The sequence below is a fragment of the Crassostrea angulata genome, chromosome 5 (assembly GCF_025612915.1).
Source record: "Crassostrea angulata isolate pt1a10 chromosome 5, ASM2561291v2, whole genome shotgun sequence".
Lineage (NCBI taxonomy): Eukaryota > Metazoa > Mollusca > Bivalvia > Ostreida > Ostreidae > Magallana > Magallana angulata.
The window spans coordinates 10,766,285-10,794,088 of NC_069115.1; the positions used below are offsets into that span (position 1 = coordinate 10,766,285).

Below are 27,804 nucleotides of genomic sequence, written 5' to 3' on the forward strand. Positions count from 1 at the left end.
CTATTATCTATTTAAAGGGCTTTATCCCTGTCACTGATTATCAGATAGACACTTCAAACTAAGAATCACAAACACGGGAGTTGTTTCTACCTTAGACTTTATTCCTCATCTCTGTAACAACTATCATAAGCAAAGTATTAATACATCACATTGCAAACAAACTACCATGACCTCCCGACTTAATATACAAAGAAAAAAGCAACAACAAAAATAATATATGGTTTATCACAGTCTTCAACAGAACACAATGCCTACAGACAGACAGACAAACAGACAGGGAAAATGAAACTGTGTTGGAGCATCACCAAGTTTAGCCCTGTCCTTTGATGATTTGGACAGAAGACCAGTTTTTATAAAATCATTCTTTTTCAACTTTCTGAAAAGGAAACCCTTTTACAGTATTATACATGTATACCTGATCCTTATGTTAAAGCAGCTTTACAAAGATGTTGAATTGTTCACTCAGGTTTGATTGATGTTATAAACAACTATATATCAAACAATTTTTCTGTTAAAATAAGAATTGAATTCAAAATAGGAGCTAGATAATTTAAGTCTTAATGGTGGGCATCACAACCATTCTGTAGCAAAACAGAGAAATGGGAATGCAGTAATATATGTATCCCATATACCGGTATTTGGTACTAACAGAACGGACATTAACTGAAGAAGTAACAAAACAATCGTGTTGTTTGGTGGTCAAATATCTGCACCTGACGTCCTCATTCGTTGATTTGTAAAAACATATACACCCATGTCCACTCTCCTCTTTTATACCACAATATACATTATTATTTTGAAAAAATCAAAGACTTAATTTAACAATATTGTAAAAACTTTTACAAATATGCATGTGTGTGAAATAAAAATACATATAATGCGTTCATTGAAAGATATGAATCAAGATTATTGTAGACTAGCTACGTCAGCATTCTGGGCTAATTCTTCAAAAGATTTTTTTTTTCTATCATTCTTTTCAAAGATTGAGCAAAAACAGTAATACTGAGAACACTACTTTTTAGTATTTATACATCTATTATAAAATGATAAAGCTTTAATATCACCTTATGCAGAAATTATAATGGTGATGTCTAGCTTGAGTTATGCCCCTTGAAATGTGACATTGGTTTTGATTAATTTAGGGAGATTTCTTACTAATTATTTTTGAAATTAATTTCTTACTTTCAAATCAGTAAAGAATAATTTTTTTCCTAAGAGTTTCAATAATCATAATTATATGTAAAATAAATTAATAAAAATTATGACTCTCATGATATTCTAACAGAACTAAAATTTATCTGTCTATATACATAAAAACACAATGATAAATCCAAGTTTTCTGTCTTCAATTCATTAGTTTAAAAGACTAGCTTATTGCATACACAAGTAAAAACAGCTTCTACAAATCAATATAAAACATGTACATATGTATCGGTACTGGTATATATAAGTACCCCCAAATCAATATAAAACATGTACATATGTATCGGTTCTGGTATATATAAGTACCCCCAAATCCTCATTCTAATCTAGTTCCAAATATTAATTACAAAATTCTTTTGTTAATTTGAAATTCATAAACGCACACATTCTAAAAGCAGCTTTAATAAATGAATAATTACATAAAATATTCACAATAGTCTTTTAACTATGTTATTATTAAATAATATTTTGGGAATAATTTAACTAGGACAATTTTTAATTAAATATTGAAATAAAATTAAATGAATGTATGTTTTAATAAAACCAGTACAGTATTTGGAAATACAGTCAATCAAAATATATCGAACATGAAGGTAAAGATTTCTCAGAATTACTGAAAAAATATGCCTATATTTCAAACTGACGTTTTAGATTTTTTATATTAGGAATTTTGATTGAGAATGTTTTGATGTTTTGAGATACCATAACCATGTTATTATCCCAAAAGCATTGAGCAAAGAAACAGGTAAATGAAATTGCATTTTTAAAATCATTACAACGTAATTCCTCTATAATACAAGAACCGAATCTAAATCTAATATCCGACACAAATTCTTCAAATTCCTCTTGTTCTTTGATACAAATTCAACAAAACACTCAGAAATAAAAAAAAAATTCTATAAGTTACTGTACCTAAACGTTTATCTAAAAAGTTTTAATAATCATTAAAAATCCAGGTGACCTAGTTTTCACAGACACACCCCCTCAAGGTAACACCTGTGACCTTAATAACGCCAGGTGCTGGTCGCTGACTTTGATGCGGACGTCTTTGCGCTGTTGCCCCTCCTCCTCGAGCTGCTGGTAGTGGTGGATGCGGTTGATCTTTGCGTTGCGGACCCTCTCCCCCTGGGTCTGGTTCTCTGCCTCCTCCTGCTGGAGACGACTATGTACCCCGTCCCACCGCTGCTGTGACCTCTGAACTCTGGCCTCCTGTGTAGATACCAGATACAATGTACATGAATAAAATTACATTTTTTAACTCTCAATCCCAGACCCCAGGCCTAACCTTCTGTGTAAATAAGTACATGTATAGAGTTACAAGTTTTAACTATCACATAACACAAACTATGAACTCTGGTTGCCTGTTCAGATATGTATATATATTTTTTAGTTACAAATTTCAACTCTGATTTCAAAATTTATAATAATGAACAAATATTTCAGCTCGAAGACCTTTTAAATTTTACACTAACCTTCCTCATCTCGGCAATCTTTTCCTCCTCTGCCTGTTTCTTCGCTGTCTCCGCCTCGCGACGTTCTCGTCGCTGGCGCATCGCCTCAATCCTGTTCTGTTCCTTTTTTTTGTTCTCAAGTTCTCGTTTTTCCATTTTAGCACGGAGTTCCGCAGAGATATATTTCTTGGCTTTTTGTGCTTGCTCCACGGTTTGCTGCTCTTTCATTAGTCGCTGTTGGTCGCGCTCCATTTGTGCTATGATCCTCTCCCTGTGGTTGTCCTGCATGACCTCTTTCATCAATTGTTCATTTCGGAGACGTTCGTTCCATTTCGTGTTTCTTTGAGCTACTTTCACTCTCCTAATTCAAAGAGAGAAAAAGCCATTTTTCACAATTTTCTGCTGAAGTAACCATAATGTTACATGTAAAAAATGGGATATTAAGTAATTACAAAAAAGCATTACTGGATAAGATCCATCTAAACTTTTCTTCTCAATAGATTTCAGTAAGTATAAATGTATGTATGTATTGAAACAAAAGAGTCAATGTAGGTTCTCATAACAATGTAAACTACAGTGTACACATCAACAAGTTATGATGAATTATACAAATCCATGTTAAACTTTAAGCCTCTCTCAGAAAATGAAATTGGTTTGTAAGTTCGCAGGTGAATATTAACATGAATACTTTTTAACTACGAATCCAAAGGCAAATTATCCCCCTCCCACCTTTTATAAATAAATTAGTCTCCATATTTACTATTAATTGTCATAGAATATAGATTAACATCCATCAGATCTAATTACAAGAAGTTGAGGAAAATCAACTTACCTGAACTCCCGCCTGGCGGCCTCTTTAGAGTCGGCTGACATTGGTCGTGCCCCTCTGATTTCTACAGGAGGGGCAGGCTGATATCCTCCCTCCGGGGGCTTAGGTGTCCTCATTAACTGTTCCACTGTGGAGGTACATTTACTTTTGGCAAACGGATCTACATACTTATATACAGGAGATGTCCACTCACCTAAGGAAAATTTGGAAAAATTAGAGCAAACTAGTAATAAATATGACAGACAATTCATTTGAAAAGTTGAGCATGTGTAACTGTATTTAGCTACAGATCTTCAAAATCTCAAAATATTTGATTAATTTTTATTGAAGCATGCATTGCAGCAAAAATGATATAGTAAAATTTTTAAAGTTGTATATTAAATATTTACATCAAAATCATGTAACTTGACATTTAAGCTTTCCAATAATGACAGTGGTAAATATGAAGGTTAAAAAAGGGACTTTCAAATGTCTGGAAACACTCACAAGCATAGGGATATCTGCGGAGATCCCTGGCCTCCAGTGGAGCTTGGAGTGCAGTCTCCCGGAACGCTCCATGGTTGGGTGGTTCTATGATGTCAGGGATGCTGTTCGTTGACCAGTATTTCTTCCACTCGGGTTTTCTTGACTCTGCTGATCTGGGTCTTCGTCTCATGAAGTTGGCCAGTTTTTTGGGTGGAGCAAAGGCTGATCTATTGCATCTGTAGCCATTTTCTTTGTAAAATTTGTCAAAGTTGAACTCCTCTCTATATTTTTCTGAAGAAAAAAAATTGATTTAAAAATTCAATAACACAACTCTTACAAACGAAGAGGTTCTTTTGAATGTGCATTCTATACAGTTGCTATAAATGAAGGTTAATCTTAAAAAACCTAAATTAAACCGCAATGTATATCTATTAATATCTTTTCTCACTCTTTTTACATCTGCTACTCAAAAGTTCCACTGTTTACTATTAGAATTAATTTTCTACAATATATCAGAATCAAGCAAAAACTAACTGTACAATGTTTCAGGTACATTTCAGATTAATAAAACAACCTTCATCCAACTAACCTTCATCATCAGACACAGGTCGTGACCCGAACTGTACCCTGCTGTTATCTATCTCAAGGTCGTATTCATTAAGTTGGTCCTCAAAAGTCACTGACTTTCTCAGCAGATTCTCTTCCTGCTTGTCTCTCTTCCTCAAAAGCCTCATCCTCTCCATCTCGATCTCCTTTTCTATTTCATGCAGCCGTGCTCTGTGTCTGTCCCTTTCTCTCTCCAAAGTTCTCTGCCTTTCTTCCAGGGCAGATCTCTCCAAATCTTCCTTTTCCTGTGACAAGATTTCCACTTCCCTGTCATTTGAGATCTCTACTTCCTTCTTTTGTTCTACTGTTGCACTTCCTTCCTGCCTCATCCTCAAAAACTCCTCAGCTTCCTTCATCCTTCTAATCTCCTCTTCCTTCTTCCTTCTGTATTCCTCCTCAGCTTCCTTCATCCTTCTGACCTCCTCCTCTTTTTTCCTTCTGTATTCCTCTTCTGCTTCCACCTTCTGCTTTTCATACTCTTCTTTAACTTTCTGAGCCATCCTCTCTTCCTCTTCTCTTCGTAAATCCACCTCCTGCCTGAGACACGTGTTTATTTCTCTTCGCCTCATTTCTTCCTCCATCATCCTCATTCGTGTCTGTCTCTCCCTTCTCTCCTCCTCCCTTCTCTCCTCCTCCCTTCTCCTCAGCTCCTCTTCCCTCTCTACCTCCTTGTTGTCTTTTTCTGTCTGTCTCTCGTCCAGAAGAAGCTTGTGTTCAACCAACTGTGACACGACTCTGTCATCCAGCTCTTTTTGCGTAATGTTGGTGCCTACATGACAGGGAAAAAAAATCCAAAAATTCAACATTTTAAGACATCTGTTTTTATAAACATTTCTTCTATAGCATGCTGCTGCAAATGAATGGAATGCAAGTGAATTTTAATAGAAATTAAAATTCCAGTCATGCATAAAGTCATAAATTTATTTAAAAAATTTGAAAAATTTAGGTGTGATGTGGAAAACAACAAAAAATCTATATCATTGTACCTGGGATAAGTTTATTTATTTCCTCGCTCTTGACCGAAGACCTAGTTTGTAGCATGGATTCATTCGGCGGCCTCTGAATCTGTGGATAAGCTTGGACATAGCCATTTCCCCAAGGGAAACAATCCATGAAAACTGGGTCATTTTGGAAATGGAATGGGTTGGGTGGGGGGAATTCTGGGGGATCAGCATTGGGCCCTGTTGTGGGGTACCCCTCCAGGTTCTCTTTAGGGTAGTGTGGTTCCTGGTTTTGGAGTGAGAGCCTAGCTTCCTTTGGCATCTTCAGTTCAAGGGTCAGTCGTTCATAAACTTGTTCAGGGGTCCATATGGCAACATCCATAGGAACCTTCTCTGTTTTGCCATTGGCGAATGTGACTGTGATTTGCCTATCATCAGGTCCTGGAAAAGAGACATAAAGTGTTATTTCTTCTCAATCTTGTTTGAGAGATCAACATACATGTATGAATTTCACAGGACATCTGTATTTAGAGTTCCAAACAAGTAGAATGTCTTTGACAAAATGCTCTCTCCTATACTAGATTTGGAGTACATGTAGCAGGACACATGTTTGTCTCTTCACAGTTTTGAATACTACGGTACCTGACTGCAATTTCTCTTCATGTACATTCTGAATACACTTATTCACAGATAATTTGATGAAAAAATTTATTTCATATTAAGAACATTCATTGAGTGGAAGCCAAATAGAATGCATTCACCATCAACACCAATTTTAAATGCCAAAATAAACAGTTCCTTTCATAAATCTAAATTAATGTTGATACTGACAAACAATTCTGTACAAGCAAGTTGTTTGACAACTAAAACATTGATTTAAAGGCCATTTACTCTTTCTCATAGTATTAAATATAACATTCTCACTGTATATTTCTTTATTTAACCTGCCTATACAGAAGTTAAAATATTAGCAAAAGCCTTGTAATGACAGTGCACACGTATATACTAAGAGGAAAAAGAGAGTTATTGTTAACAAAATCAAAATCAATAATCCATTTATAGAAGAATTTTCAGCTCTGTGGCCAAACAGGTTTGGCGGGTTCAATGTTTAACTGAGCTAACATGAAAGGAAAGAAGATGATAAAAGGTAAAAAAAAAAAAAATAGAATCTATTGACAACCTGCTTTTAATGGATTTCACCATTTTGCAGCATGGAATCATTTGCGCACCTGAGCAAATGAAATATTTCCAGAGCTTAGCAGAGACAAGATTTTAAAATATTTTTTGATATCCTACCGAGAATTTAAATTGTGTTAGTCTAGAAAAAAATCTTTTTTTTTCTTTTTGGAATAGGCTCTTGTCAAGCCATGTTGAGATGTTTTTTGGAAGTTTAAACATTGATAAAAATCTTCACACGAAGGAACCAGTTTGTTGATAGACAAATAACAAGTGGTCTTTATACGGACTTATATAGAGACGGGGGAATTTTGACAGATATTGAAAGATCTTAATTAAACGGTTCTTAATTAACATCATGAACCAGGACATTGATATCTCATTGCATTATCTGTGTTACTAATACACCCCCAACTATAACTCGTAATCAATTATGGTTGTCAACTGCAATTGCTAGCATAATGCACATGAAGACATTATAAATAGCAACATATATTGCTCGTTATCTCAGAAAAGTTTGCAAGAGCTTAAAAGCACACAAAGACATAAAAGAAAAAAAACACTTAAAATTTTTTTAAAAAATGTAGATAAAGATCAAAGAATTTTTTGTACTCTTGTCAGTAAAAAAAAGTCTTAGACTGTAACTAGGTCTGGATGTTTGAATTATGTCGCTAAAAACAGTCCATCGAAAGTAAGCACATAGCCTACTAAACAAATATATGCCAGATATCTGCAAATATTGACCAATGAAACGGCTTATGTACAAGCTGACATGAAAACACTATAAGTAAATATTCAGTTTGATTTTCTTTTCCCGACAGAACATCTCAATGTCCATTATTTCTTCTAAATATGGGTAAAGAAAAGAGATTTTTTTCTCCTTCAGAAGTTGTAAGTTTCAATGGATGAAATTTCACTTGAATACTTGTTAAAAACTCATTTTGCCTTGTTGTTGGACTCTTCTACTCTCTACTTATTCATTGTAACAACTTTGAAGTAGAGAAGGCAATTTGATACTCTAAAGATAATTTTCTTTCTGTTTAAAGAATAGGGTAAGGTCATAAAATTTCATTGACAATCAGTTTAAAAGCAAGTATTTCTAATTGTTCTGAGTTCTAAAAAAGAAAATGGAGACTACTTCAGAGAGAGAGAGAGGTTAAGAGAGAGAGATAAAAGAGCAAGAGAGAGAGAGAGAGAGAGAGAGAGAGAGGAGAGAGAGAGAGAGAGAGAGAGAGAGAGAGAGAGAGAGAGAGAGAGAGAGAGAGAGAGAGAGAGAGAGAGAGCAAATAGGAGAAAAACAGATACACAGATGGACAGAAAAAGAGACAGAAAGAGAGAGGGACAGACATATAAAGCCAGGTTATAGAGTGTGACAGAGGTAAAGAGGCCCCCAGAGGGAAAGAGAGATATAAAGCCATATAGAGTGACAGAGGTAAAGAGGCCCCCCGAGGGAAAGAGAGATATAAAGCCAGGTTATAGAGTGACAGAGGTAAAGAGGCCCCCCGAGGGAAAGAAAGATATAAAGCCAGGTTATAGAGTGACAGAGGTAAAGAGGCCCCCAGAGGTAAAGAGGCCCCCAGAGGTAAAGAGGCCCCCGGAGGGAAAGAGAGACAAGGAGTATCAATAAATTTTTAATGAACAAGGACCGACATAAAGTTGCTTACCATCCACCTGTCTTTTCTCCTGCCCCTCAATGACTACCCCGGGGCAGAACCTCTCCCCCTCCGGCTCCCAGGTGGCCAGGACTCTGTCCCCCGTCTGTATCGTGTGCCGCTTGGCATCCTCGTAATCGATGATGTCGAATATAAATGTGTCCTGGTACTTGGTTTCATTATATTTCCCATGTTTACATGGACCGAATGCCACCAGAAACTTGTCCGACAAAATCTAAAAAAAGAACAGTAAGAAATCTCTTTAGAAATCATCTAAATGTGCTGCAATATATTTTATATTGAGGGCCGGCGGGCATATTCCAGAACTATTGTTCTTACATACTCAGTACACAAACCTTTATTTTCATGCAAGAAAATTTTGCTAGCTTTGTGAGAATTTTTAATCAGGTAGTCGTAAATATTTTTGCCTCTTACAAAATTTGTATCCATTAACTCTCCCTAGACTACATTGTAAGTATTGTATTTGCTCGAGATTTGTTTATTAGGTCAGCTGAAAAAAAATAAGTCCCTGCAAAGCAGATTAACACTGATTAATGGCAAAATATAGTTTTCACAAATAAAAAGTGGTTCATATGCAGTATGCTATTGCACAATATGTAAATCATCATATTTAATGTTTAATGTTACTGTAAAACAATCTATCATTTCAAATCTGTAAAATTGAAATATTTTTATCCAGTGTTATTACTTTTTAGTCCCTGCTACTGTGACAATTTTTAGTACTCCTAGCATAATATATTATTTTCACAGAGTTATGAACAAATTGTTCCTACAGTATACTATAAATATTAAGAGTGCATGCATAAAATGCAAATGTTTGTTACTGCAGATTATTTTACATTTCTAAAATGCTCAATTAGATAATTGTGATAATATATTATGTTATTGAATAGTAATGGGGACAAATGTTTGATTTTCTCAGATTATATATGAATGTAAAGTGATATGTAGTTGCTTTATATCTGAATATTTTTGCAATTATCTAAATTTGCAAAAAATACAATACCCAGAAATTATAATATCCAGTTTAAAAAAGGTAGTTATCCAAGTCCACAAACTTTGTGATACAAAAAATGGGAAGATATGGTATAATTATGATATAACATGTAAGAATGAACAGTGTCCAATTTTCTGTATGAAATATTTCTGTTCTTTAATTAATTCAAAAATTCTTATTATTCTGGTCATTTAGGGTTATCCTGTTTATTAAAAACCAATTTTCATTATAATTAATGTCAGAACTTAATGATCAAATACATTGTATATATGTTTGTGCAATTTTGGATACATGTATAGTTGTTACGACATGATTGATTCATAAATAGAGCATAGTACTTGTATATTACCCAGAAACTGACAATTATGAGCATCATGCACTCCCCTTAGGGCAGTCAATCATCTAAGAGAGATGGAATATAACAGACAATACACAATGTATAGAATGGGAAAGATTTACAAAGGGAGACTACTGCGTTAATAGATCCCAAATCCTGGGTGTTTAAAACTTACATAGTCTCCTTTCTGCAAAAAAATACATCAAAGTGATATTTCATAACATTAATTTCTGTTTCTGGTATTGTTAGAATATTGGATATATATCAATATGCATGGGCCTTATTTCAATCATTTGCAGGCGTATCTGCAGGGATAACCATACCATTAAGCTAGCTCATTTCCACATTATCTTTCAGAGACCTGTGGTATATTGGTAATGAATATCCCTACTTTTATCAGTTTTTGTTAAAGACTCTGAGAATGTCAATGACAGCCATGCAAACTTCTGGCATCTGTATTCATAAAATATTAGTACCCAGTGATGAAATAAGCTTCATTCTCAAGAATAATTCTCCATAAAGGATATTTTTAACACGTCAAAATTTCCAGACTTCAAGCTTATCAATTCCACCCAGATTCCTGAGACAGCTGCTACAATTCTGTCATTAGATATAACTCAGTTCAAAATTACTTTATTACAAGCTTAATTAACTGAAGTAATCAACTTGATTACATTTTGACGGATCCTGCAGTGACCCTGTCAGAAATCTATTGGAATTCTCCAGCATAACTGTATTACATTAATGGAAATCAATGGCTCTAAATCTGTTCCTGGGAACTATACTCTTTTACCTTGTGTACAGAGACAGGCATATTTTAATTTAACAAGCAAACTAAAAAATGATCAAACTGAGTAATAGAATTATAAACATTCTGAAATTTAGATTAGCAGACTGAAAATACATGAATAAGATTAACTGATCTCTCTCTCTCTCTCTCTCTCTCTCTCTCTCTCTCTCTCTCTCTCTCTCTCTCTCTCTCTCTCTCTCTCATAAGATATAAAAAGGCAAAAAGTTTGATATTGATTACATACAGGTAAAAAAAATGATATTATACATTTTTTTTTCTATATTCAGTTAACTATGACTACACTAAAGACATTTTGTGACAGTAACTATAGATACACAATGAAATGTGTGTAATGTATCTCTATAGAGCAAGCCCAAGCAAAACTTAAAAGTACCGGTAATTAAATATGAATCGATACAACGATACGTGTATCTGTGGAAAATTATATCAAAATTACTGAAACAATAGATCAGTTAATAGCACTTGACAGATGTTTGGTATGATACAGTGTATATATCCCTAGCCTGTTATCAAGCTAATTTGTGATAAATCCAGGTCTACAGAGAGTTGAATAATTGATTTTATGGCCGTCTACAGTGGTTTAAACATAAATCTTTAATAAGCCTGGTTCTCGTGTACAGAGTATATTTAAAACTCTGGGAATACTTGAGATAAAGAGACTCAAGGAGATCAGGGAAACCAGAGCTGTGTTGGTACTGGAAGTTATAATACCTGTCAGAAGAGTGCAGATATGTGCATTTATCTGAATATCAGCTCTCTCCATTTACTTCAATTCATATCAGTTCAAAAAGTGGGTAATAGAAACAAATCTGTTTGGATTTATAATAATCTTGTAAATTATATCTCATATCTAATGGCTAAATTACCTTGTTAGATATTTTCATCATAGTAAGGGGTAGATAAAAAAGTAATTGTTTAATGCTTGTTTAAGTCATACACAAATAAAATGCTACTGTAACAAGACAACACAAACTTTGGATAAATCTACAACAAGATTAATACCTGGCTTTGGACAGTTCCAATGTAGAAGTATCCATCATCAATCCTCCTGGCTAAAACTTTCTTTCCGATTAGCAGCGCTCCGGCAGCCGGAGAGACCGAGGAATTCTCCATGGAACTCATCATCTGGTCCTGAGCCTTCAGCCATCCACGAGCAGGTCTGTATCGACTCCACTCATGTGGATAGTAATACCTATAGGGGTGGAAAAACCAGTTTTTCCACGTGTCCCAGTATGGGTACCCCAGGGGATCAGGTACAGGGTGGGGATGGCCAAGAAGGGACACCCTGGGGGTGAGGCGAAGGCTCTCCTCTGGGTCAACTAAAAGTGTGGTGGATACTCCACAGTTTTTGGTGGAGTTATGGATAGTTCCGTTCATGGTTCTAATGATTCTCTCGTGAGCGTGATCCGCGCGGTAGATGGGTGTGATGCGTTCCACACATCCGTGAATAGTGAGAGTAACGATGTGAAAAGATCCGAACGACTCCACGGCTAAATCCTCCAGAAACTCGATGGACACGTGATCCGTGTTATCCTCCGAACACAAATATATACAATGGATCGGACGGTTGTGTCCAGCCAATCCGACATGATCTAAAATGTCTTGAGGATGCTGATCTGGGAGACCATCTGTTACTATATATACGGCTTCACAGTTTCTGTCAGAGAGCGCGGTCAATAGAGCACCTTGTGTGTTGGTTCCAGTCTTAGCACTAAGTTTTTTCACCCATGTGGCTGCCACTGCCACAGTTTCTGGTGTACATTTCACCATCTTATCAGCCCACTGGGTGACTTCAGAGTTAAACTCTATGATGTTGAACATACAGTTGGGCTTATTGGCCTGCTTTAACAAGGTTTCTACCAAATGCTCTTTTACCACATCCAGTCCCTTGTACATACTCCCGGATGTGTCAATACAAAATGTGACATTTCTCTCCAAAACCTCACCAAATATGGTGGGAATGCCTTTGATTACTGGAATCAGAGGAACTGCCATTTTTGTTTTGACAAGTAAGATTCAAATCTGTTGATATATTTCCCTCACTGAAATACATAAAAAAAAGTCATTTACAGAATAATAACACAAACCATTTAAGTTGTAGTACATGTATATATATATTTCCCATCTGAGAGAGAAATAAATTAAATATCGGGATATTAAAATAATAATTGACAAATCTTTTCATCCAATTTCAAATTCATTAAAAGTTTTGTAAAAGGGGAATCTCATGTACAAAGAATATGATATAAACCCGTTCATCAAGTTATCAAAATAAACAGTTTCAGCTAGGCAACCTTTAATTTGATTATAGTGTAACATTAACAATTAATGCCTAATTATAAACACACAGTAGAATAGCATTTATAATTTTGTTTACACATTAACAATCTCGATCCTAAAAAAGACACTGTAATCTGTGCTTTTTTGATAACATGAAAATAGTGCAAAGTGTTTGAGCATGGTCGGCATTTCTCAACTATTTTACACATTTCACTTTCCTGAATACAACATTCTTTGGCATCGGTAAGAAGAGTCAACAAATTACATGTGACACCAAAAACAAGAATATTCTACCTCAGAAAGTGAATCGGTCCATTTCAGTCCAAAAGATATCACATCTCAGTTTACAAGGCACCTGCTGTTGCCAAGGAAGCCATGTTTTGATTAATTGGTAAATAACCGAAGTTTCGAACTTGTCACGAAAAATATTTAATCATATGCTTGTAGGGCTAATAAAATATTTAGATTCATTTTGCATCATCAGAGTGGGAATATATAATTATAAGCAACCACAAATATTCTTTTAAAAAGAAAAAAACTGTTTTTAAAGAATTAGACGGATAAAATTGGAAATGGAACGGACTAACCAGAGTTGTCGTTCCCGCCACGCTCTTTTAAGCTTGCATCATCAAAACACATAATTATGTTTCAGTTGATGTTAATTCTTACATCTTAATTCAGTTTTAAAAAGATTAATGATTTCTTTTCATTTTAATCAATTGGTGATAAATTATTGATTTTTTTTAATTTTCTTTTCAATAAAGATTTGACCTATCTTACATTTAATTAAGGCATCTCTTGTGTTAATTGCTTAAATGCCCATAACTTAATTTATGAAGGGTCTTTGTATAGATATAGCTAAGTAGACAACCAGAATATCATTTCATTTTGGTTGTGTCCTGGTTAAAGGCAAAATACAAATTTGAACCAAAACGTTACGCGATTTATTTTTTTATCGAACACGACAATTGTCGTTAGATACACAATATACATGTAGTTACAGTGTACATGGGAAGAATACCATATGTCCCGTAATTAATGATACATGTATTTTAAATAAGAGGGCAAATTCTACTTTCCAGTGTGCGGAAACTGAAGTGCAATAAACTGCGACACACATTGAGCTTAATATGTACATACGTATATGTGTATGCGTGAGTCGAGTTCCTCAGAAGCGTCTTAATTATAAGTTTGATTCGATCTGTTTTGATTGTATGTATTCCTCTAATCATCTTATCTTAATAGATACCGAATGAAGACAGGATCATGAAGCAATTTCAGACATAAGTCAAAATTTAAGTCAGTCATTAAATGACTGTTTATCATAAAATGACGATTGAAATTTGTATTTAACAATTTTATATCAAGGCACTTTTAAAGGCATTTCAGTTTTTTTCAATCAAGAGACATTAAGACATTAGTACAATTTTTTAATTAAGTGTTAGATTGCTTCATAATCCTGGAGCCTGAATCGATCATGCCTGTACATATTCTCATGTACCTACTAAGTATTTAGCATAGCACTAGTAGTTTCCTGTTCGGCTGACCTGTACCATGTGTATATAAGTGTTACAATTAATGTATCTTTGAAAAACATGTTTTCTATACATATAAAAAAAAATCTGTTACTTTTTCAGTGTAACAATTTTACAATTAATTTCAGGGTATTGTGAAAACTGACCCGTGTGTATCAGGTTAATGACCATAAGACTACACTGCCTTGCAGGGCTCTTACATGTAGGAGTAGTGGAGTACTATATAGTTGCATCATCGCATCCGAGAAAATCATGTCATTTTCTGTGACTTTAAATTTTGTTATAACAGTATCTGGTCTGTAGCCGTTGCTCCCGAACTGAAAAAAAAAATTAGGATGATCGTCCGTTCGATATTTTTTAACCTCCATAACAGCTGTGTGGAAAATTGGGCAGGAATTGCAACGCATTATAGACTGAACCAAAGCTTTAAGTGTTCACTCAATATGTATATATACTGACCATTTAAAATAAACACATTCCTTTGTCTTGTCGTCGAGATGTCCGCATGATTTCCATCTAACTCTCGAGTTGTTATGCACGATGTAGCGATCCTGATTTCATTTCAAACTAGACTAAAGACAAATGTCGCAATAAGTTGGCATTGAAATGAAGAACACTTACTGAAAAATTCTTGTTTTTAGGTTTTGTCATGGCGACTTACGGGTAATTGATTTCATTCAGTGTTGTTTCATTTTTCTGTGCCATTGTTGAGGAGTCTTGTCGGTTGCAAAATGTAGAAAATTTCATATTTTATTTCATTATTTTCAAATAATTCTATTTGTCAGAGTGAACATGCACTTACAAGATTTATTAAGTGCATATATACATGTATCATATACATATACATCAGTGTATAGACCAAAAATGACATGTAATCCAAAATATCATTTGACAAATTTAAAACTTTAATTCCAATGAAATTGTTTGAGACCCCCCCCCCCCCTTTTTTTTTTTTAAAGTCTGGCATTTGACGACACGACATCGTTGGATATTGGCAGCATATAGTTCAGTGAACAATTCAATGCACGTACTGGACGCGGAGTGGATTCGACAGTTAAAGTTGAAAAATTATTAACTTCACATGATATATATATATATAAAGTAGCAGAAAATTGGCCTCATCGGACAGGGTCCCGTCCCACTTGATTAATTTGATCATAACATGCAATAAAATATATTTTTCAATTTTATCCGAAAATAAAAATTTTGTCCATAATAAACTGGTTCTCATTCAAGAAAGGTGTCCTTCACTTTGGGTTGTGGGGACATCAAAAAGACGGTAAAAATACAATGATTTTATCGCGGCTGCTGGCGCCTGGCGCTGCCCAGCTAGCACGATGTTCCCACAGAAAAATTCACACGTCCGCCTCACGATTCGGTGGTCATCCTCGTGGAATCCCTGCAAGGTATGTGTCCCATTGAATTTTATAACACACATTACGGTATAACTTTTATCCACTTTTTGAATATTGCTCGTTATTTTACAGAAAACAAGCTGCTTGCATTTAAATTTGGATGGAAAAATTATGTGCTGTCATTATCTCTTTCAAAAGATAAATTTTAGACTACATGTTTTTATCCCTTTGAAAATATTGGCTCTAGTGAATGTGTTCACTATCTGACTATTGCACTATTCTGAGGAAATTCAAGTTAAACCTAATGAAGATGAAACTTTTAACTGGGATTTAACTGTTAAATTCAGACTGTTCCAGCTTGTGTTATTAATGTCATCAACATGATCAGCAAAATTTGATATAATTTAGACTTTTTAGATAAATGTATATATAATATATATCAAATGCAACAACTTTTGGAAGACTTTAGCAAGTTTTCCCATAAATAAGATTTTTCTATTTTTTGCATATTTTGACCACTTGATTACGGTGAATTTGAAATCTATCAAATAGTTTCAAAGTGTTTCTGAGTACTAGACTCAAAGTGCACTCGGACTGATGACCAACATAAAGTCCAACTATTGCTTTCTTCTGTGCTGAATATATTTTTTGGAAACTCTTGTTATAAATAGTATCAAATACCTACAAAAGGCAAGACCTAAATTTTGTCCATTTCAGAAGAGGAGTTAATCGACTCCTCTATACATTGGAATCGATTCCCCATAATTTTTGTTGACTCCCCTGCGTTAGGGGTTGTATATGATGTGTATTTAAGTAATAAACAGTAATTCTGTTTTTAGCTCACCTGAACCGATGGTTCAAGTGAGCTTTTCTGATCACCTGTTGTCCGTCGTCCGTCCGTCTGTCTGTCCGTCCGTCCGTCTGTAAACTTTTCACATTTTTGACTTCTTCTCTAGAACCACTGAGCCAAATTTAACCAAACTTGGGACAAAGCATCCTTATGAGAAGGGGATTCTAAATTGTTAAAATAAAGGTCACAACCCTTTTTAAAAGGGAGATAATTGCGAAACTGCGAAAATTGGGTGGGTGTCTTAAAAAATCTTCTTCTTAAGAACCACTACACCAGATATGCCAATATTTACACCAAAGCTTGTATATATAGTGAAGATTCTAAATTGTAAAAATCGCGATCCCCGGGTCAATACTGGGGTCCCAAGAGGGGTTCAAAGTTGATTAAAAAAGACAAATTTAACATAGAAATATATGGGGGAAATGTTTTTAAAAATGTATTCTCAAGGACTACAGTTCTAAAATTAGTGAGATTAATATACAAGTACCCTAAAAGTGTAGATTCTAAATTGTGAAAACCGTGATCCCCGGACTAATACTACATACGGCTCCAAAATATGTTCAAAGTTTAACATAGACTTATATAATGGGAAAATGTTTTAAACTCTTCTTTTTAAGAATTACAATGCTACAGTTTGTGAGATTACTGTGCAATCACTCTGAGATAGTGCAGATTCTAAATTGTTTAAATCATGTTTTATTAAAAGAAGTATTAAAAAAAAAAAAAAAGAAATTTCCATGATAAGTTTATCATCGTTAAATTATCTGGTTACACATGTGTATGTTTATCGACTAGTTTTTTGTTTTTTTGGAATTTCAATCCCGACATCAATTACTCACATATCGGGATACAAGTGATCGGGATCAAAGATCATAAATTCAAACAACTTCAAAAAGGTGTGGATCTTAGTTTTTACGAAGTTTTGATTCACAAACACACAGTTAGGAAATATAAAGGAACAAAAGATATGGATAAAAAGTAGGAATCATTGATAGACTTTATCAACTATATATAGACTTTCCATGTTTTTTGAGTTTAGTCTATAAGACAGATGATCGATGAGAATGCAAAATCTAACATGCCTAATGTTCTCATCACACCTGCAATATTTTTATTTGATGAATCGATAAAGAAGCTTTTAATGATTGAAATACAAAACAGATGCCAATATCATCATTTAATTATTTAACGAATATAATTCAATTTTTTCAGTGAAATTGGATTTTTTTTTTACTGCAAATGGGTATTTTAGAGCTTAAAATTCAGTCTCAGTTGATGTGTAAAATAACTATGAATAAAAACATGCCAAAGATAAAATTGTTTCTTCTTTTTATGTATTGTTTAATATATGGCAAAATCTTGAAATATATGAGTTTTACAATATTTATTCAGAGTTCACTTCATAATAAACCCTTTCGAAATAAAATGATACAAGGACTATTGTTCAGGTGAGCGATTTGTGGCCCATGGGCCTCTTGTTTAACATGAATTACTTGTGTACTATTATCAGCAGTGTAGAGTCATACACTGCAAAATTCTTTACTAAATTTACTAAAAAGCTATTGTGCATCTCTTTTTTCAGTGAAAGAACATACAAGGTTTTCCGTGGGAGGTCCCCACCAAATGATATAGTGCTTTTTTTTGGTACCATAGGAATGCTCTTGGCATATACCAGAATATCATATTTCATGATTGCCCATTACGACCACTGGACGGTTAGTGCAACTGTATAAAAACTATACCTTTAGGCCTTATTGTTATTAATTTTTTTTTAAATCATGTGTTTGTATTTCTGTGCATTCTCTTCTAATTTGACATGAATTATTTACCAATTATGAATAATGTCAAAGACAGAGCTTTGAGTCAATTTATAGCATGTAAATAACTGCTCAATTTCTCTCCATTTTTGATTAACAGGGCGGACATTTTGTAGTACCTAAATGGTATGACTTTACAGACGAAGAGCTGGGAATTCCACCAGATGAATTGGGACTGCTAAAACCAGAAGCGGCATAGTTACTGTGTTGAGTCTGAGTGATTACTGCAATGTTTTACTGTAAACAAATAAAGTGAGAATATGCTCATGATATTTGTGCTATGTTGAATCTGGCATTTGTGTACATAAAATAGAATGCAACAATAAAGATATGTGTTTAATATCAGAGACTTAACATTTTACATAAAGCAAATGTTTATGTTTTAACTAAAGGAGACTGAGAGGTCAGCCATCAGATCTACCTTCAAGTTTTTCAAATTTGATAAGCTAAAACTATTTTTTAGGGAAGAAAAAAATCAGTAATTTAACTTACAAGTTTAAATGTCTTCGTATCTTAATAAAGAGCTCCTATTCTGGATATATAAGCCTCCCCCCCCCCTCCCTCTCTCTCTCTCTCTCTCTCTCTCTCTCTCTCTCTCTCTCTCTCTCTCTCGATGTTAAGTTTAAAGATTGCCATGAGGCACGACCACACGATGCAAATATGTGATTTAGGTTTTGTACGAGTATTACAGTTGCTGCATTGCAAAAACATTTAATAATAAAAATTCCCGGTGTCAGCAGGTTATGCCATTTATTTCTTTTATAGAAGAAAGGAATTTTATTGTGTTTTTTGGATCAGATCTGTGTGATAATGAAGACTCGGTGGCCACGCATAGTCACCAAGATTTCTTCATATTTGACAGTTTGATGGGCTTTGTTAAGTGAAAAAACATAACGCCATTTATTTATTGCTCTCTGGTCCTGTTTACTGGTAACAAATGTCAAAATGGCTTTAAAGCTTATTTAAGATGAATTGTGAGTTATGGCAACAATTTGAGGTGGAATACACTGAACCAAAGTTTTAAGTGTTCACCCAGTATGATGTATCAACTATATGATCACATTTATTTGTCTTTACTCGGGGTAACTGATTTTTCCACATAACATAAAAATTATTATATAGATGAGATTAATAAGCAAAATCTTGTTATACGGCTTCAAAGTAGTTATTAAGATTGCAATTGCACACGCTATTTTATCATTTGCACTTACATTTCATGTCCAATTTTCTTTTTCATCTATAGCCTTGGTTACCATGGCAACAGTTAACCCAAGCAACTAATTTAGTGTCTTTTTGCGTTTTATTCCCAAGTCTATTCATGTTAACTATAAAATGTACAGAAAATTAGTGACTGTGCGCGTGGCCCCGGCCCTCTACCAATCTTTGATTCCTACATAGAATTAATTAATATAAACTGTGTGGCCATACCATGCATGCAATATAATTTCTTGTTCGTCGGACCCCACGCACTCGTATTTAAATAAAAAAAATAAAACCAGACAAATAATATTATAATTAATTTCCTGCATGCAGGAAATTCTGTGCTTTTTTCTGTTCTATTTCCGCTCTATTTTTCGTATTATTTTCTCCCTCGTTTCACTCCGAAAATAAATATTTCTTGACTAATTTGTTGAAAAACAAAAACAGATTTTTTAGGATTGGTGCGTTCGTTACAAATCGCATTTTTAATATCCATTCGACATACAAATAAATGGCAACACAAAATATTAGTTAATCTCAAAAAACATATTTGGGTCAGGGCGGGTAGGGAAAACCAAAGACAGCCTATACTGCTTTGTAACGAACGTCGCATTAATCGAATACTCCCCGGGAAATCTATTTATACTGAGAGCGAAAGCGCTCATGCATGAAATAACCAGTATTGAAGTAAACCAGATGATACGAATACTAACGGAACTGAACGAAGTTAAAAACGTAAAGAAATAAATTTCTAAATAGTGTTGATTTATAAATCAGAAACAAGTAGAGAAAATATAACCGTCCGTACAAATTGATTTATTTACCGCCTAAAAATTTCGCCTAAGTAAAAATTGAATTTTATTATTTAATCGCTTGTCCGCTCGTACATTTTTTCATTTGATGTCCGACGAACAAGAAATTATATTGATATGGCCTATTTATTACAATTCATCAGTATTATTCATATAAAGTCTGTAAAAGTGCATTATCAATCAGCTTGTAAAATAAAGAGTCAGGAGACATTTGACCTTTGACACTTCTCCATATTTGGGCACGTTTTATGCCGTGGCGGTGGATTTTGTTCAATTCAAGCATTGCTGAAAGCAAATCCTGGATATAGGCATGTAAAGCTAGTGTTTATACTAATTTAATTTAATTCTGGTTGTAACGCGGCATTTGATGTGATAGACAAATCTAATTAAATTAGTATAACCTGGTTTGCACGTCACAAGACGCGTCACAATGAACCAACGTCAAAAACGTACTTATCCGCTTGACGTTACGTTTGAATTTTGAACAGATTAATATCATTTTAAAAAGCAAAACGGACTCAATTTGTACAGCAAATTACAAAAACTTAAATTATAAGGAATAAACTCAATATCTACCCAAGTTATACTCGTATAACCTGGGTTGGAGCAATTTACGCTTTTTGGGAGTTGATTTTGATTTTAATCAACTCCCCTATGCAGTTACTCTGGCAAACCGAAAGTGAAACAGTGTTTAGACCCAAGCACAAATCATCACCGCTGACAAGACTTAGTACTTGAAAACAATCGATAAATTCGATGTTATATATTCTGAAGCATTGTTTTTAAAAAAAACTAAAAAGAACTTTTAAAAAGAAATCTATAAACACTTTGAGAATAGTCAAATTTTATATACTACGAACAATTCAGATATTTTTGAAGTCGCATGTGTTCCTACGCCAGAGGCCTGTTCAACAGAGCGAGCGCTCGCGAGCGCTCGCCAAAATTCCCTATACCCGCAACACAAATTTTGGCGAGCGACCGCAAGCGCTCGCTCTGTTGAACTCGCCTCAGGGTTTAATAAAGTCTCGTTAATTCAACTAGGCGCTCGGCTGTCTACGTAATTGCTTGTCGGAAGTTAACGGAGACAGCTGAGCGTCTGGTTGAACGAGACTAGAGTTCGATACCAATAGTGCTTGGATCCATACGATTTTTAGAATTGTTTCGATTACTAATACTAGTACATAGTTTGGAATCTATTTTTAAATGTTATACAACATGATTCATACGGGGTTTCTTGAAATTCTTGTCGGAAAAGTCTAAAAATTCATATAATAAAAAAGCCCGTAATTCAAATACAGACTAGAAACTAATTGCCATGCAAGATAAGTTGATTTTAAAATAAATGATAATCGATAAAATCAACTCCCGTCAGTACTTCAGTTCTTTGATTTATAATCCGCTTCGCGGATTAAAAAGCGTAAATTGCCCCAACCCAGGTTATACTCGTATAACTTGGATAGACATTGAGATCATTTCTTAAATAGCACAACATCGATCAAAAACGAACAACGTCAAAGCAAGAATTTCCACTTGACAAAACTGTCACTAGGAGAGCAATCAATTTGGAACTATTATTACAGATGAAGGTCTTAAAATATTAGATTTATGAGGTCTTAAAGACAACCTGTAATGTCCGCTTGAATTTTTCCGTAGAACCACAGATCTGCAGCTAAAATTGACGAAAAATTCGACAATGTCGCATTTGAAAAAACAAAACAAAAACGCAAATTGGGTGATAATAAAGACAACCATGATTCCAAGTGCGCTGCAATCGAGCAGAGATACATATAGGCGTGGGGGGGGGGTATGCCTTGCCCGTTCATGAACTCAATTTAATTGTATATTAATCATGTTATTCTCCTATAAATTGTTATGTTTATGTAGCAGTCTCAAATTTTATGATTTAATTACAAGTACATGTATATCACATATGCATCATTTCATTATTAACGGATAAACCTGTTACATTTTGGCGCCCAACGTGGTTTATCTGTTGATGTAAAAAAAAAAATCAACACTCCTGTTAGGGTTCGATTAACGGGCTTTTATTATCACCAGTTATATAAATAGATTTGATCCTGTAAAAACAATATAACAAATATGAATATACGGCATAAAACACATAAACTTCAAGTAATTACGTATTGATGTACCACAAAGCAATACAAACCCCCCCCCCCTTCCAACCCCAGTATTAATGGGCGCTTTATAATTTTGTCGCATGTGTTATGAACAGAAATAATTATATATACACGTATAAAAACAATCGGTTTTCGGCTAATTTCTTCCTTACTAAATATTAGCTGGTGACTAGGAATATCATCACTATTTTTTTAATTGGATGTAATGGGTAATGTGTGGACCACCCAACTGTCATGGTAATGACTGATCCCGGTATTTATTTGGTACTGGCTGTTACTGTCTTATTTAGATCTGTTTCATAGAACTTATTACATGTAGGTTAAATGTGTTGTATGCATTTCCTTAATATATTAATAAAAATATATCTTTATACAAAAATCTGTCCATGCATGCATACCACGATTCACTGCAATATCCTTGTTTGTGTCAATTACGTATAAGGTGGAGTTATCGCATTTTTTCTTCGAATTCTATTTTTAAAAGTAAGTCAAATCCATATGCATTCAGTGGGAATTCTATTTTTAAAAGTAAGTCAAATCCATATGCATTCAGTGGGAAAAATATTAAGTAAGATCATAGTTAGATATTAAACTAAGGAATTCAATTTCACTCGGTTGGCTTTGTTGATTAGTCGGTTGGCTTATTTGATTACTCTGTGGGTTTATTCGATAAGTCGGTTGGCTTAGTTGATAACTCGGTGGGTTTATTCGATAAGTCGGTGGGTTTAGTCGTAAGTCGATGGGTTTAGTCGATAAGTCAGTGGATTTTAGTCGAGCGATAGTCGAGTACTCGTTAATTTATTAGAAACTGTGTGTCCTTTTGTATTCTACTGTTGCATACATTATCTTAAATCTAAAAAAAAAAAGATTTAAAAACTTCTGATGATGTTTACTAAATGTTCCGGTATTTGATTTAAAATAAATCGAAAAGTAAATTAGGCCTAACTAAATATTCGTTAGCAAATGTCTTATATAGCTTTTCCTTTTCCTTGTGACGCTTTCACATAATTGAGCTACATATCATCTTAGGCAAATCAAATGTGACCTTCTCCATGTTTAAGTTAATTAAGGCATTGATTTGATTTAAACAAATTATTTTCTTCAATATAATATATTGAATGGGATTAGGCAGCAGGCACAGCCCATTTTAGCCCTCTCTCTACATCAAGGTCAACAAAATTAAGGCATTAATTGTCCCGTGCCTAGTCAACAACTAAAGATTTATTATAAAAACTAACGCCTACTGAGATGGTTATTAACTATAAAATTTTTGATTAAACAATCATTTATCTACATATAATAAATAATGGATTAGTTATAGAAGAAACATGACTTTGTTTCCTCAAGTACATGGTATTCTAAGTACTAGTAATTCTATTCAAAACAATAATTTGATCTACAAAATCCAAAGAGATATCACCTGTTAGCCAGGGACACCGACTGAACACCTGAGGAACAGAGTCTTACTTACGGATCAAAATTGTCGAGAAAAGAACTCAGTTATTTTCATTCGAAGCCCAAAACAATACGTGTACGTTTAAAACTTCAATACACAATAAAGAATTGATAACCATATAAGATATCATTGTTACAGATGGCGCGAGTTTCTTTATAAACCCGGATGTAGTTCCGCTATGACACGTGCAATGCACGCGAGTACCCCATGCACCAATCTGTTTCAGTATCTCAGCGACACGGAAGATTATTCTGGCCCTGTATATGATTCTAGGTTTATGAGGAAATGAAACACATAAAATGTACTCACTTCAAATTCACTCACGGGAAAAAGCAGCCGCAATAAAATTCAAGTTTGATCAGTTCTATTATACATTCGACTTTGTTCGACAACATGAGTGCTAGGAACCATTCGAGCTATTCATATGAGCTTGTGTTGGAACTTAACAGTTTGTTTGCCAAAAGAAGCGCCCAAACGTCCGCCGTGACCATCGCCATTATAGTTATTGGAACGATCGGAAACATTTTCGTCCTGGCCGCTTATTGGAAATTATTCAAACGCAAGAGTAAGCAGCTCAAAGGTCGTTATTTCATGCCCCATTTGGCGGCGGCCGACCTCATTGCGTGCGCTGTCGGAAGCTTCGTCTTTCTCTACTTTGATTTTCATCGACTGATTTTCACATCTGACGTCGGGTGTCGACTGTCGACTTTCGCGGCTTGGTCCACCAATTCTGTGTCGGTACTTATGTTGCTCGTCATATCAGTCAACAGGTACCTTAAGATCTGTCGTCCACACCACCAACAGATGACGCTATATTGGAAGCGAGCCGCACTTATAATCATCACCGTTGTTTCTATTATCTCATGTGCGCCATTTTTGTACTTTTCTGGTGTTCGTCAGGGTCGAACGAACACGACAGAGTTTGCTGACGTCATCGACCTTCCTCCACATTTGCATAACAAGGTCCTACCGTACCACCAATGTGCCACTGCTAAAGATAACACTATTTGGTGGAAGATCTATTACAGTGCTCTGTTCGTTGTGCAGTTTGGAAACATGGTGGCCATGATAGTACTGTACGTGCCAATGGGTAAGATAATCTACGAGAAGTACAGACAGAACAAATTATCACGCACAATATCGCGAACGGCGGGACTGTCGGACGATCGAGGAACGAACACAGCCAACAACGAATCTAACGACGAAAGCGGCGTCCACAGTACCGACATCGTGGAGTCCAGTGAGGTTACCTCCCGAAATGTGACCGATCTAACCCAGGTTCGCAAACATCGTGGACGACAACACAAAGCATGGAATAATGCCAAAAACCGGTTTACCATCATGTTTCTGGTTGTCGTGATAGTGTACGCGATCACCAACCTCCCGACTTTCGTATTTCTGTACACGTACTTTGAGAACGATAGATTTCGGAGATATTTTATTAGTGATTCGAACTTTGAGGTGTTTAATTTAGTTTTGTCTCTACCACGAATACATCTCATTAATAACATTGTAAACCCTTTCATCTATGGATATTTCGATTTGACCTTTAGAAAAGAGGTCAAGGCCATTTGTGCTAGCATCATTGTTAAACCAAAACAAATATGCTGTTCTCGGTGTTCTTAGCTCTTTATCAAACTAGCTAAATATTCCATCCATGTATTTTTTAGCTCAATGCATTTACACGTACCACTTAAGATTAAGTTAAAGCCAAGGTCATTGATAGCAGAGATACTCTGAGTATTTATTTCCTCATCATCTTATAATCATGAGGAATTGTAATGTGAAGGCAAGTGCAGATCTAGAGGGGGGTCGGGTGCGTGGGTGGTTCAGAGCCCCCCCCCCCCCCGAAAATTAAAATTTATTAAACTTACATAGTAAAATTATCGCAAATATGCCTCGGACCCCCTCTGGCAAACACAATTATCCTTCGGACCCCCCCTCCGGATCTGGATTCTGGATCCGTACCTGGTAGATGTGTAGGTAACAACAATGTCTCTAGTACAGCGCATTACAGAATCGGTCTGTCTGTCTGACTGTCCATTTGTTTCAATTTTCTTAAAATTGTATTCATATATACATGAATATCATGTACGTAAAACGTGACATTGTTCTGAAGCAGTGCAACAATAAGTCAAACACACCAGTATCTGTGTTCACGTGTGTGAGTTGCTGTTTCATGCAACGGTTGCTCTTTTTAAAAAATAATTTCCGTTTCTGAGTTTCCGAATACTGCATAATAGACAAAAAATTGTAAGACAGGAACATTATATCCTCAGCAACACACAAAAACATAGTGAGGCACTGTTTAACTAGCTTTTATTTAAACGGTGAGATGCTTTGGTTCATTTAAACAATATTATGCTTTCTTTGGTGATTCATGCGGGATATGAAAAATACATAACCCGCTAACGTGGGTTATGTAATTTTTTCTGCAATGATCGCCACCTCGGCTCCATAACCCACACGAATATATAATCAAAGAAAGCATTTTATTGTTTATATTTACATCTTTCTTTTTACAAATTGATAAATTAATCGTAAAAAGTAAGAAAAATACTAGTACTGTTATTGTACATCAGTAGGTTAGCTAAAAGGAAAAGCCAAATCGTCTTCTTTGGGAATTTGGGTCTTACATCATCATGATTATTTCGTGCATTCCGTGATTTTTCTAACGTTGCTGAATGTTACGGGATAATTGTGTGTTGATTTCAGTCCTGTCAAGCAAGTTTCCACAGAGTTATAAATTACAATCAGTTTCCGCAAAAAATAGAGGAATTATACTAAAATGGTGGATATAACTATAGTTCTATACGCGTTACTCCCCTCCTGCAGTTTGACACGAGTTATTCCAGGAATTATTGCAACCTTCAAATAGATACCAATGAATCAAAGAGAAGGCTTCTCATTGTTGATTTTTATTTTAACATATTCATATCTGATATATGACGTGGGTGAATGTACATGTCTAGTACTAGTGTATCAATATGTATGTTACATAATGGGGAAGCAAGTGTTCGCATTTAATGCAATTCCTACATTGGTATTGCCATGCAGTATATATGCTGGATGTTATTTTTCCCATTTTAAACCAATTTTACCATATACATGTTTCATCTAATACTACAGCTTATAACTAAATTTCTTATGAATTTCATTTGAGATACATGTTATCTTCCGAGTTGCAAAGATCGATTTTTAGAAATATAGGAAAAAATTCCCGGTGTATGAAAATATATACTTATTCATGCACAGTACGTATATAAAATTTATTTTTTGTGAATGAGTTCATTTTATTGTTGATTTGTATGTTAGGAATCTACTATAGTAGCAATGGCTATGAATTAAAGACTGTTTTTTTTAAACCGAGTCTGTTAATTTTATTAAACGGGAAAGCCGTGTCCTCTAATCCAAGTAATCGAAATTACAAAACTGGGTCATCAAGAATCCATTGTCTTGTCAAGTAAATCTTCAAGGGACTGACTTTATCTGGAAGACTGAGTTTATAGCTGACCCATCGAAATTCTAGAACGAACTTTTGAATACTAGATTGGGAGCATTTGTTTTACATTAGGCAATTCGCAAGGGCCTGCATGGATACTGTATTCAAAATTTGAAATTCAACTGGTGCTCAAAAAGAATATCAATATTTGGTATCTGATTGATGCTTTAAATAAAATGTTAATATTCATTTCATAAGAAAGGTCCTTGAATACAAAAAAAAAAATCGAGATTAGAGATATAACCATCGTATTAAATTTTGAATTATAATAATTTAAAAACTGCTTTGAAATATAGCTCTGCGTCACCTCTCCATGAAATAAAAATGTTGAAAGAATACATATTTTGAATGATAATGGCAAGATGAC

At 34.7% G+C, this 27,804-nt stretch overlaps 3 protein-coding genes across 4 annotated transcripts; 2 read left to right on the plus strand and 1 right to left on the minus strand.

Annotated features, from left to right (window-relative positions):
• Window positions 1-80: 80 nt before the first annotated feature.
• LOC128184992 (mediator of RNA polymerase II transcription subunit 12-like) lies at window positions 81-13,201 on the minus strand. 2 transcript variants are annotated; one of them, XM_052854656.1, is made up of 10 exons: window positions 13,064-13,201; window positions 11,492-12,531; window positions 9,854-9,865; window positions 8,336-8,558; window positions 5,541-5,936; window positions 4,538-5,323; window positions 3,970-4,239; window positions 3,487-3,676; window positions 2,676-3,015; window positions 81-2,412 (listed from the first exon to the last, which is right to left on the minus strand). In XM_052854656.1, exons 2-10 carry the CDS (start codon window positions 12,482-12,484, stop codon window positions 2,188-2,190), a joined length of 3,435 nt encoding a protein of 1,144 aa, XP_052710616.1. In that variant the 5' UTR covers window positions 12,485-12,531; window positions 13,064-13,201; the 3' UTR covers window positions 81-2,187. The 2 variants fall into 2 exon arrangements, with proteins under 2 accessions (XP_052710616.1, XP_052710617.1); XM_052854657.1 differs by lacking the exon at window positions 9,854-9,865.
• Window positions 13,202-15,528: 2,327 nt separating this feature from the next.
• Window positions 15,529-18,668, plus strand: LOC128185027 (uncharacterized). The gene is made up of 3 exons (XM_052854697.1): window positions 15,529-15,710; window positions 18,092-18,224; window positions 18,427-18,668. The coding sequence occupies exons 1-3, from the start codon at window positions 15,595-15,597 to the stop codon at window positions 18,523-18,525; spliced, it is 348 nt and encodes a 115-aa protein (XP_052710657.1). The 5' UTR covers window positions 15,529-15,594; the 3' UTR covers window positions 18,526-18,668.
• A 5,508-nt stretch (window positions 18,669-24,176) lies between these two features.
• On the plus strand, window positions 24,177-27,291 carry LOC128185002 (cholecystokinin receptor type A-like). Its single transcript, XM_052854675.1, has one exon. The coding sequence runs from the start codon at window positions 24,329-24,331 to the stop codon at window positions 25,559-25,561; it is 1,233 nt and encodes a 410-aa protein (XP_052710635.1). The 5' UTR covers window positions 24,177-24,328; the 3' UTR covers window positions 25,562-27,291.
• The last annotated feature ends 513 nt before the right edge of the window (window positions 27,292-27,804 follow it).

What these genes read in the sequence shown, in the direction of transcription:
- LOC128185027 (XM_052854697.1), top strand. Translation starts at nt 15,595, where the DNA reads ATGATTTTATCGCGGCTGCTGGCGCCTGGCGCTGCCCAGCTAGCACGA. An exon ending in CCTCGTGGAATCCCTGCAAG is followed by an intron (nt 15,711 to 18,091) that starts GTATGTGTCCCA and finishes CTCTTTTTTCAG; the next exon opens with TGAAAGAACATACAAGGTTT. An exon ending in CCCATTACGACCACTGGACG is followed by an intron (nt 18,225 to 18,426) that starts GTTAGTGCAACT and finishes TTTGATTAACAG; the next exon opens with GGCGGACATTTTGTAGTACC.
- LOC128184992 (XM_052854656.1), bottom strand. Translation starts at nt 12,484, where the DNA reads ATGGCAGTTCCTCTGATTCCAGTAATCAAAGGCATTCCCACCATATTT. An exon ending in AATAAATAAACTTATCCCAG is followed by an intron (nt 5,324 to 5,540) that starts GTACAATGATAT and finishes CCTGTCATGTAG; the next exon opens with GCACCAACATTACGCAAAAA. An exon ending in ACCTGTGTCTGATGATGAAG is followed by an intron (nt 4,240 to 4,537) that starts GTTAGTTGGATG and finishes TTTTTTCTTCAG; the next exon opens with AAAAATATAGAGAGGAGTTC.
- LOC128185002 (XM_052854675.1), top strand. Translation starts at nt 24,329, where the DNA reads ATGAGTGCTAGGAACCATTCGAGCTATTCATATGAGCTTGTGTTGGAA.